The sequence below is a fragment of the Peromyscus eremicus genome, chromosome 18, assembly GCF_949786415.1.
Source record: "Peromyscus eremicus chromosome 18, PerEre_H2_v1, whole genome shotgun sequence".
Lineage (NCBI taxonomy): Eukaryota > Metazoa > Chordata > Mammalia > Rodentia > Cricetidae > Peromyscus > Peromyscus eremicus.
Window position 1 is genome coordinate 21781535 of NC_081434.1, and position 12722 is coordinate 21794256.

The 12722-nt window shown below is 35.7% G+C and overlaps 1 protein-coding gene across 1 annotated transcript in view; it reads right to left on the bottom strand.

Moving 5' to 3' along the window:
- Nucleotides 1-12722, bottom strand: part of Ppfia2 (PTPRF interacting protein alpha 2) — a 442290-nt gene that overhangs the window by 106612 nt on the left and 322956 nt on the right. Inside the window, exon 8 of the mRNA XM_059245722.1 lies at nt 3274-3495. Coding sequence (XP_059101705.1) covers nt 3274-3495 — 222 coding nt within the window. The remainder of the gene's footprint in view (nt 1-3273; nt 3496-12722) is intronic.

Below are 12722 nucleotides of genomic sequence, written 5' to 3' on the forward strand. Positions count from 1 at the left end.
ATAGGAATTTCACATCATTTTGACTTTTTGGAAAGAATGATAAAAAAAAATATTGGTTATTTAAGTGGTAGTTACACTGTGGCTGGAATTTTGTAAAATAGTTGCTATAGTGTAAAATATTGTACCATAGATGCAAAAACATAACTCTCAACTGAAAGAGAATAAGAGAATTTATTCTGAAGCCAAATGTAAGTGACCATGATCCAAAAATATAGATTTAGATTGCTCAAAACTCCATGTTAAAATATGCTAACAGTTTGATGATTTTTTTAATAAAACAAAGAAGTAAATCAAAATATTGTTAAACATGTTATTGGAACATTAGATAGGAGAGTCATAACATAGTAAGAACATAGTAGGAACTTTATCAAGACAGGCAGGGTAAGTCCAATGAATGAAGGCGCCTTCACAGGTCTTTTCAAGAGTATCACTTTCATATTTCATGTGTTTCCGTTTGTTTGGCTATTTGTCTCTGTGCTTTATCCGACCTTGGTCTCAACAATTCTCTCTCATATAAACCCTCCTCATTCTCGCTAATTGGACTCCCAGAGATCCACCTGGGGCCTAGTCATGGATCTCTGCATCCAATGGCTGAGGGGTCACCAACTGGATCAGGCCCTCTGAGTGGGTGAGACAGTTGATTGGCCTGATCTGTTTGGGAGGCATCCAGGCACTGGCACTGGGTCCTGTGCTCATTGCATGAGTCGGCTGTTTGAAACCTGGGGCTTATGCAGGGTCGCTTGGCTCGGCCTGGGAGGAGGGGACTGGACCTACCTGGACTGAGTCCACCAGGTTGATCTCAGTCTGTGGGGAAGGCTTTGCCCTGGAGGAGATTGGAATGGGGGGCGGGCTGGGGGGAAGGTGAGGGGGGCGGGAGGGGGGAGAACAAGGGAATCTGTGGCTGATATGTAGAACTTAATTGTATTGCAAAATAAAAGTTAAAAAAAAAAAAAGAGTATCACTTTCTACTGTCTTAAACCTGGTGTTTATACATCCATTTGCTGCCAGGCTCTGAAAACTCTTGTTTACAAACTTCCCTCTGAGGTTGATGATGGGATAGACTCCTTTTTCATAAGTCTCAACTAAAACATGGCTACCTAGGGAACTAGGGACCTTAAAAGTATATTATATCTTACACAACAATTACTTACAATAGGGGAAGACCTAACCCATTAAAATAAATTCCTACTGAAACAATCTCTGGCAATACAGTTGATGATTTCTGTCTGACCTGATTTTGTGGCACCTTTATCTAAGCACTATTTATATGAAGGAGTTATTTTAAAATGTGCATGAGGAAGAGTGAACCAGAGATACCACAACCTCTCTGTGAAATATAAGCAAACGTAAAGTATATGGGAGCTTAAAATGCAAATAATAGAACTAAATATCTGGAAATACAAGCAAGAGTCCACAGGATGACCCCAGTTTAGACTACTAGCAATAGCAGAGAGGGTTCCTGAGCTGGCTTATCCCCATAATCAGATTGGTGAATACCCTAACTGTCATTATAGACCCTTCATCCAGTAACTGGTGGAAGCAGATGCAGAGATCCACAGCTAAGCACCAGGAGTCTACTTTAATTGAGCAGAGTGGACTCAAATGACAGGGGGTCAAAAGAGCATGTATTATACTATACATATTTTTCAGGCTACTTACATGGCTTTGTTCTTATTACTAGTAGAATATCAAACAAATATGGAATTTAAGAAGAAAAGTAATGAGAGCTAATTCATTGGAAGGCATAACCAGGTCAGACCACTAAGTAAAGTATTATAATTTCAGCTTCAAAGATAATGACTTTGCAAAACAAGGGAAAGCTGTGGGAGACTGTGAAAAGTCAAATATTGGATTTACATATTTTATGATTTACCACGAAATCAAATATAGCATGGCATTAAAACAAAATTTCATGGAACCTCTAAGATTTAGGCCTAAGTAATAATATTGATTGCATGAAACTCCTGGGCAGTGAGTTTTATTGGTGGAATGAGAAAGGAATGAATTTCAAGTTTATATTGCTGAGACATCTTTTAGAGCTTTAGGTATTACCACTGGAAAAGAGAGAAAAGGAAGGTAGAGAATGAAACTGAGCGTCTATGGTTGATTTGTGTGTGGCTCATTACCATTTATTTGTTTAAGCAAAGCAATGGCAGACTGAAAGGGGGAGACATACCAGGGCAGGGGAAGGAAAGCTCAGAGAAATGGCTGAGATAAGGGGAACAGGTAAACTGGAGGACATCCGGGAGTGCTTGGCAGAAAAACAAATACTCCAAGGACAGAGGAGCGGACATGAACTAGCTCTTCAAAGGACCAAGAATGTATTCCTTCATTCAGTAACATAATCAATAGGATGCTTTGTTACCAATACTCTTAATGGGACAACAGGGGCAAATGTGGCTTTGGGAGAAGAGAAAAACACATTTGGAGACAACAAACAAAACAATATTGACTAGTTAGCCACATAGAAACATACTTGAAGATTCAAAGATATATTTCAAAAGAAAATGTGAAAATGAAAAAGGCAAAATGTCAAAAACTGAAATTCCTGAAATGGGAAAAAATGTATTTTTAAAAGTAAGAAAAATAAAAAGAAGAATTTTTCAAGTTTTATCCTAATAGGTAAGATAATTAGACATTATAAATAAAATGTTGCTGAATCATTTAATAAATCTATATTTCTTTCTTCTTCCCTCCCTCTTCCTTCCTTCCTTTCTTTCTTTCTTCCTTCCTTCCTTCCTTTCTTCCTTCCTTCCTTCCTTCCTTCCTTCCTTCCTTCCTTCCTTCCTTTCTTTTTTGTACACAAAGCAATACTAAGCCTAGCAAGAAAGGAATATACATAAAAAGAAAGGTTATATTATACATATGTATAGCATATTTATGCAAGGCATTTACAGACACAGATAAAAGACAAGTTAAAGTAATATTTTCGAGCACTCATATAACATTATAGAAAATCATGATTCATTTCCACATGCACAGCTATTCAAATTTAAAACTTTAAAGCCTTGACATGTCATTAAATCTTCACAAGGACTTTAGAATAGCTGAGACTTGATATCAAAGCTTTCCATTCATACATATTTAAAGGACCAGTAAATAAACTATTTCTATCTTACTGAATAGGTACATAGCTAGAACAACATTCCTAATTATGGTCTTCAAGAAGTAAAGACTACCAGTCTCTAGGGAAGTGCATGGAGAGAGCGTCTCAGAAGAACCTTTGGGAAACCATTCAAGAAGCAAAGACAGAGAAGGCTATGAGCCACCTACCTCCCGGATGTCCCTTTGATATTTTGTGTTCATTTCTTCCGTTTTTATGAGGTCCTTTCTTGCTGTCTCTGCTTCCTGCTCCACCTCCCCGACTCGTGAAGAAAGAGTTGTTAAGCGTTCTTTCATTTGGGCCATTTCATAGTTTTGCTTTTCAAGCAATTCCTGTAGCTCGACTATCTGGCTGGTGTCATCTGTTGAGTCTATGGAGCCGTTGGATAGACGCTGCAGGAATACACAAAAACAGGGCACTTAGGACCCTCTTTATCCTTAACCCGAGTACACATGAGGAAAAAAAAAACTAGAAACCAAACAGTCTTCACAATGAGAAACAAGAATTCCGACACAAACTAGTGTTGGAGAAAAACTATGTTTCTGAGAAAACTGATATTAATATAGAAATAAAAATGACATGTAAGAGCTGGGGAGGTGGCTGAGCAGTTAAGAGCACCCTCTTAACTGCTTCTCTTTCAGAAGACCTGCAAGAGTTCCACTCACAGCCCCATGTAACTCCATTTCTATCTCATGCTCTCTTCTAGACTCCATGGGTACCATGAGTACCTGCACACACATACTCACACATACATCATACACAGCACACACACATACACACACACACACACACACACAGAAAAATAATGAGCTAAATATTTAAAAAATATGTCATATGAAAGGTATGAAAACAAACCAGTAGTTTTCAAGCAGGTGACAGAAGCATTTGCACTGCAAATTTTATATATATATACACACACATATATATAAATTTTATATATATAGTATGATAAAGCTATAATATATATGCAATTTAGCACAGATTCATGTATATGTGATACATATAGCATATTATTTTAATCAATATCTAGGGATATAAATTATGCAATATTTTTATTTTTTTATTCAAATTCTTTTGAACTTTTCAGGCTTTATTTCATTTTATTTTTAATTAAAATATGTTATACACTTTATTTGGATCACATTCTTTCCCCTTGTCAAATTCCTCCCAGACACTTTTACCTCCCTAGCTATCTAATTTCTGAAAACATGGAATCCTTTCGTGTTATCCAACTACTCCTGTGAATGGGGCCTGCCCTAGAGAATGGTTGATATATCCAGTGACACTCTGTTGGAGAAAATTGATTTTCCCTTCTCTAGCAGGTGTCAGTTGCAAATTGCTTCTTGTTTAGGGATGGGACTTTGTGCTACTTCCTCTTCTCAGTGCTGAGATTTTTTTTGGGGGGGGGGTCTGGTTTGAATTTGTGTGTCTTGCATGTGATATTATATATGTCTCTCTGTGTTCATATATGTGTATGTCCTGTTGTGTAAGGAAGATGTTTCTGCCTTCTCTTCCACATAGATTCTCCAGCACAAGAAAGAGGAAAGCTGATAAATATACTCCATTAAAGACTGTGTACCTTTCTACATATTAGCCGCTTGTGGGTCTCTGTGTTAATTACCATCTACTATGAGAAGTTTCTCTGATGAGGGCTGTATGATGCATTGATCTAGTCACATAGCAACATGTTATTGGGAGTCATTTTATGTACATGTTTCTTTAGCAGAATAATAGTATTAGGTATTCACTTGAGGCCCATGAGCTATTTAGTTTCAGGTTCTTGGCCGCTTTATAAATGTTAAATATGGCTCCATCTCATAGAATGGGCATCAAATACATCAAAAAGTGTCTGGCTATCGCCAAAACATTTGTGCCATTATTGCCCCAGTACATCTTGCAGGCATGTCTCCATTGTAGGATTCAGGGTTTTCATCTGGATGATACTGATGATTTCTTTTCTCCTCCAGTGGTGTGCAAAAGTACATTCCAGCACTGTGAGTACAAGTCAGGGGAGGTTCAGCACCTAGCTGGGCACCAGCTTTATTTCTCATGTTCAATGACCTAAGCACATGGTGTTCTTAGCAACAGTCTTGGCGATAGAATGTGGTGTCTGGACTATCTAGAGGACCGTTTTGAGAAACTGCTCATAAGATGTAATCTAGTACCAGCACTGTGAGGTCTACTTACTGGCTGACGATGTCTAGTTGGGGCATTGTCTCTCCCATCATGTTATGTCTTCATTTAAATTCCTTTCATATGGCTTTTCATATGTTAGTTATCCCTCCCGATATTCGCTCCTTTCCTTAGCTCTGCCATCCTGCTTCCAATATGGTTTTATAAAGTGATAAATAGGACTCCAAAATTACAGGGTTTTAATTGCAATGATGCTTCTACAAGTAAAATTTACAATTTTGATAAAAGAGCATAATTTATATGATGATCCTGGTATCCCCTGAAGATATATAACTCAGAAATATTAATTTCAGGATTGTTAGCATTTTAAACTTTGTATATGCCACAGGGGAGGAAGCTGAAAGAGGTCAAATAGTTGGAAACAGTTATTTTCATTTTTTGAAAAGGATATTTAGAAAGTAGGGAAAATCTATGTTTCAAAAGTATTTTACAAGCCCATACCCAAAATATTTAAGGAAATCAGAGAACTCAATTACAACACAACAAAACAAAATAAAAAGATATGAAGGAAACTTGGAAGGACCTAGAAAGATATTTCTCAAGATAAAAACATTATATGTGATCATATTTATGAAAATGGTCATGCTATTAGAAGCCATCAGGGGATGTACAAATGAAATCACAGTGAAGTAATCACAATGATTTTTCTAATGCCTGTTTTATAAAAGTTAGAGGACAGCAAGTGTTGGCACAATGTATACCATAGGAGTGAGTGTAAATTATAGAGTCATTATGGAAACTGGTAAGACATCTACAGGAAAAAACATAAATAGGACTTCTATATATTCTAGCAAGCTCACTTTTCAGTGTATATCTAAGTTTCCAAAGGAATATTCCTTATGCCATCTCTACCCTGTTAATTGATGTAGCATTATTCAGAATAGTGAACATAAGGCATCAAAGTGCTCATCAAGTGGGTAAAAAAAAAAGAGAATTCTCTTTCACTTCACAAAGAAGAAAATTCCCATTTTTCTACAACATGATTGAACTTAGAGAAAATTATAAACATAAGGAACCAGAAAAACAGTTACAATGTAATTTTGTTTATATGCAGAATTGAATGTGTATGCAAAATCAAACAAAGCTAATGAAGCAGAACAGAGTGATATAACCAAAGTCAGGTGTGAAAGGAAGGATTATTATAAAAGGGGTGCATTAATAAAAGTGTGCAAATTTTCAGTTAGATGGGAAGAACATGTTATAGTGATCTGTTGCACATGTGACTAGTAGTCAATGTATTGTTCATTTAAAAATGACAGTTTGTGTCTCTCAAAATTTCTAGTGGAGTGGATAATCAGACAGAATGATGGATTAGTGAATTATCATTAAAGAGAATATATTGAATGTTTTTCAATTAATAGTGTAAAAAGATTGGAATTTAGCTCTTTATTGAAAAACACTTATCTAGCATGCGTGGGTCCCTGATTTCAGTCACCAATATTGTCCACAAGCAGAGAGTGCCCAGAGAAAAGAAAAAAGAGAAGGAAGGGAGAGAGGGGAAAGAGAGGAAAGGAGAAAATGGGGAAAGGAAAGAGGAAGAAAATGAATGAAAGAATCACAAAGGAGGGAAGGAAGGGAGGAAGAAAGAAAAGAAGAAATGAAGATTAGGTGGGAGGGAGAGAGAAAGGGGAGGAAAGTGGGGAAAAGAAAGGAGGGAAGGAAGAAAGGAAGGAAGGGGCAGAAGGAAAGAATGAAGAAAGAGAAAGGAAGGGATGAAGGAGGAAGAGAAGGAAGAAAGGAAAGGAAAAGAAAGGGAAGAGAAGGGAAGGGAAAGAAAAGGAGAAAGGAAGGAAGACAGCAGACAAGAAAGTGAGCAATCTTGACCCACAACACTTAAGGTTCTGTGTTGTGAGTAGGTAGGAGAGCGACTTGGGGGAGATGATTTTCAAAATCAAGATCTCCACCAAGCAGAGACGGAAGGTATGGGAAGCAGACCAGAACAGTCTGCCCTGCCTTGATGCTTATTTAGCAGCACGATTTTGTCCCAACACTAGATATATTAGGAAACATTTGAACACAATGTAAATTTTCTGTGTTCTGTGTGCAACTTTGTTCCTAAGAAGCATGACTAATAAAGAAAAGATCCCCTTGCTAAACCAAACTTCACGCTCCCTGCTCACTGGTTACATCACCGGACCTCAGTCCTAGGCACAAGTTCCGAGTTTACTCATCCACATCTGCCTCACAAATCTGTGTGATCTTAGTTGTCTCTGCACCCACCATTCAACGATAAAAGACAACCTTTAACTCTCGTGACACGTGCACACACTTAAAAAAAAAATGCTTTTTAAAGGTAAAGGTCCACATTTATCACTATTCAAAGATGCTCTAATGATAAATCCACGCCCTACGAAATTATCACAGCTACTACACATTTAGCAGGTGGTACTAGCCTTCCTATCATCCATCTCTCAGATGTTGTTTAGTGTTCTGTTCTCAGTCAAGGTGCAGACAGTTGCGGAATGCAAGGGTTCACAGTTACCATCTTCTAAGAACAGTTCCTGGAGAGGTACTCGGCTCTCACCCCTGGGCAAGCCACACTGCTGGCATTAAGGACAATAGTTCTTTGATTAAGTCCACAGTCTGCTTTATGAGAGTACTGTGATCAAGTGATCAGTGCAATCTTAGCTGGATTAGTTCTACAGATCCACCTAGTATTGTGATAGAAGCTAGTAATCCACAGCATTTTCTTGTGGAAGAAAGGAAAAATTTAAACCTATACTGTTAATTTTAAAAAATATCTTAAAGTGACAGAAGAAAAATCTGAATTCTATGGTTAAACAAAATAATTTACAGCTATATTTTCCACATTGCAAAAACAACAAATTGCTTGCATCTGCAATAAATCCAAATGAGTCACACACACACACACACACACACACACACACACACACACACACACATGCACACAAATAAAAAATTATGTAATGAAAAAGAAACTAAATCTGGAGAAAGACAAAAATCAGTTCCATTTATATGGAAGTTTACAACAAACAATTCTAATCAACAGTGGCGGGCAGGCAGATTGGCTGCTGTCTGGGCCAGGGCAGGGGAATTGAATGTACAGGGACAAAAATTCACTATAAAATGAGAAGCATTTTTCTCTCTGTTTGAACTGGGATGGTGTTTACACAGACAGATCTCTATAAACACATAAAATGTTATGTACTTTGGAAGTTAATAGATGTTTTATTTAAAAAATATACAAAATCTCTAGAATAATTCAAAACTGCTCTTACAATGGAAAAAAAATTACACTAGGAATCACTGAATCCCAAAGACCTTTGGCAAACTAAGATGTACCGAGCTGTTTTTGTTTTTTATTGCTGTGATAAAACACCGTGACAAAAAGAAACTTGGGGCAAAAGGGTTTGTATCATCTTCAACTTCCAATTTACAATCAATAACCAAGAACAGTTGGGGCAGGAACATAAGCATGGCAGGAACATGGAGGCAGGAACTCAAAAACAGCAGGAACATGAAGGCAGGAACTCAAGAGGGAACCACAGAGAAATATTCCTTACTGGCTTGCTTCTTCCCATTGCTTCCTCATTCTGCTTTCTATAGCTCTCTAGAACTACCAGCCTGGAGGTGGCACTGCTCACACTGAGCTGGGCCCTCCAATGTCAATCATCAGTCAAGAAAACGCACGACAAGTTTGCCTACAAGCCAATCTGATGGGCACATTTTGCTCAGTCACAGTTCCCTCTTCCCAAACAACTCTACCTTGTGTCAAGTTGTCAATTGCTTAGTCATGGTGTACTGAAATGCACAACTTTGAATTCCAGTTCTGTTTGTCTACCATTTGCTGTACTAACTCTAACAAGAACATCCACATAAATAGGTTGAAATTGTACACTGTATAATTGATACAAGGACAAAACACCAATATATATATATATACACGTATAATGTATATATATATATGTATAAATTAGTATATTATGTAGATAAAAATATATAATTATATATAATACATATAATCAGTGATATGTGAATTCATAAATATATATTGATATACATAATATACCTATCTCATATATGTGTGTATATATTTTATGAATATTTATTTAGTACAAAGTGGTGGTAATTTTCTAATTAGAAAGAATAATACTGTAATTCTGTGCACCTGAAATCCATCAAAATCTTGTTTAATATTGTATGTTTTTATAGGTTAAGATGAGATTAACTTTAACTAAATATAAACAGTAATCAGGCAAGAAAAAACCAAACATTTTAAAAATGTTAACCTTTGAATTCATTAAGCCGCACAGATGCATGGCATAGCTTGGACACACCTGTGGTATTTAGAGCAAAGCGTGAAAATATGCTTGATCTGCCAATTTACTTTTACCTGACACATTTATGAAACTTTTCCATTTATAAATATACAAAAAATTTTAAAAATTCTGTGCTGTGGATGAAACCCAGGGAATATTATTTAAGTGCTGTATCACTAAGGAAAAGCTCAAGTCCTTAAAATAAATGTGCATTTTAAAAATGTATTCAAGTCAGAATAACGATATTTTTAAAATTTTAGTTACATTAGGAAAGGGTATTTGGTGGCTTTCCCCTAGCACTAATACACTTAAGAGCTAATAGTTTCTTTTCTCTTATAAAAATACTTTCCATATGGTTTGTACACCTAAAGAACAGTCTTGTTTACTCTTTACTACATTTCAAATAGATCTTTGTTGTCTCATGTTTTACTTATTATTTACTGAATTTATTATTTACTCTTTATATATTACTTATTTTACTTATTATTTACTTCTTTCTAAACGGAAATAGAAATAGGAAGATAGGCAAATAGATGTTTAGAATTGATCTTCCTATTAACAGAATTATTATAATAGAGGCATAAATATTTTAAAATTTACTAGTACCTAGGGAGTGACCACTAAACAGTTTCATTCCGTTTTCACAACTAATTCTAGCATTTAATAGTTAGCAATATATTGGTGAATACAGTGTCAAAGAAGATAAAATAAAAGTCATTGGCTTTTCTAGATTGGGAAGTGTCCTATAAAGTAGGAGAAAGTCTTAAAAGTTATTTTCTTCAGTGAGAAATGAAAGGTAAAAATAAAGAAGTGTGGAACTATAAAATAAATACATAACACAGATTCAGACAGGAAAGTATTGACAAGCATAAAAATAATAAGAGTAATAAAACTGTAGACAGTTGATGTACAGTTGGCATAAATCAATAATGCCTTGGAGTAAATAATACATCTGAATTCAATATTAAACACATCATTCTACAATTCAACAATAATATGAGTGAATAACATAAATAAATTCTATCCCTAGCATTAGTACAAGGAGAGACTTTTGGAAGGATTTAGGCAGTGGAATGCCCTAGCAAACATTTCTGTTTCTTCCTATGGATTATAAAATTTAGTGTAATATGCTAAATTCTTGAACTTGAATTCACATCCAAGTCATCACATACGACTGCATCTGGATTGCAATAGCAATATGATCTACCAAAAAACAAACAAACAAACAAACAAACACCCAACTTGTAAGTGTCCTATCTCTAAACATGGGTTCAAAACTATATTTCTATGTTGCTCACAATAATTAAGTTCTGATCATGTGCTGGACACAATTATAAGTGAATATGTAACTTAGTTATTTAATGTCAATTATATCTGATTAGGAAAAAGAAATTGATGCGCAAAAGGCAATTTATTGTGGGTGAGACTTTTCAAACGTCATGAGGTTAAGATTTTGCTCTCAAAGTTCTGGGTCTAGTGTCTACTTCTAGAAGCCATCTTTCTCTTTACTGCATTCCTTTTACTTTCTTTTCTTTCTATTTCTATTTATTCATTCATCGACTTACCCCCTAAGTCAATAAACCATCAAAATTCCAACTCTATTTATCTGTATTATGCCAGATACAAAGATAAGTCCTTAGATTAACAAGGTTTCTGTTTAAAAATAACACAATGTGTGCTTTGAGTATGAATACAAGCAAACCTAGCAACCAAATGTGTGCAAAGGACCAGAATACATTTACTGACTAGAGACACAAAGGATTTAAGATTATAAGTCATAACTTAAGTGAACTTTAGGTCTGTATACATTATTGTTTTGTGAATTCCTTATTCTGCCTTATTCTGTTTTTGTTCTTTCAAATATCAGAAATGTCCACTGATTTAAACTATTGCCCAGCATTTACCGTGTTATCTTTTATTAAAGATTCTCTAGCACAGAACTGACAGATGTTATTTTTAATTCAGTATTGCCTCCTTAAGTCTATTTTATACCATATAAGGCATGTGTTTCTACTTTCTGTAAACCTAGAGTTCAAAGCAGAAATAGCATTTTTAGTCTGTGTCTGTCAATCTAATCCATGATTATTTTTAGAATCCTTGGGAGAATAGGATGAGTATATATCAATGGAATCCGTTTTGGACAACATAAAAAGATGAGGTCTTTTCATGTAATTATTTTACAATTTTTTTAGGCATTGTCAATGTTTAGTTAGACTTAACAACCACAGATCAATATCATGGTTGTACTTTATTGACTGTTATGTCTTACTAGTCATTAAATATAAAAATAAGACAAAATGAAACAATTAAAATAATAGGGCAATAAAAATTATTGAGGAAGTGATAATAATAAACAAAATAGGCCCAAGGAATTGTTTTTTCTTTAACTTAGTATTCACCAGGTATTTTTAAATGTTTCAAATCTTAAACTGTGCTCTTAGTGGACAGTCTTCTATCATCCCTAACTTCGACAGGGCCAGTAGTCTTTGTTGAAAAGTATACAGTAGACTTTTCCTTTATGTCTTCTTTATTCCTTATTTGTTATTTTAACCCATTGAGTTCAATTATTGATGCCCATATGTGCATGGGTGGTGGTGTCATCCATTGGGGTATGGGGAAATCTACCAGTTACTAGACACCTAAAGAAAGGTGACCCTCCTTCCCCAGCAGGCATCAGGTCTCAGTAGGTCCTGCTTTGCAGAGGGTGTGACTTCAGTGTCTCTGCTCCCTCCTAGCTTGAGTTGGTGGAGGTCTTTTGTAGGTGACCACAGATGCAGTGACTTCTTTTGCAGCAGCCATGCCATGTCCAGAGAATGGCATTTGACAGTTCTCCTCCCCATCTTCTGGCTCTCACACTCTTTCTCCTTGCTCTTCCACTATATTGTCTGAGACTGCCAGGAAAAGGGTGTTAATATAGATGCCTTTCTGTTTTGTAACTAGGACCATCATGCTGTGTTGTTCATCTTCACGGGCCTGGGTGACATCACTCAGTATAATTTTTCCCATTTCCATTCCTTTAATGTTCAGTAATATTGTGGATATGTACTATATCTTTTTTGTTGTTATTTTTACTATTTATTTTCATTCCATAAATAATCTAATGCAAATGTCATGCTTTTGCCTTTTTAGTATTTTTTCTATTTTGA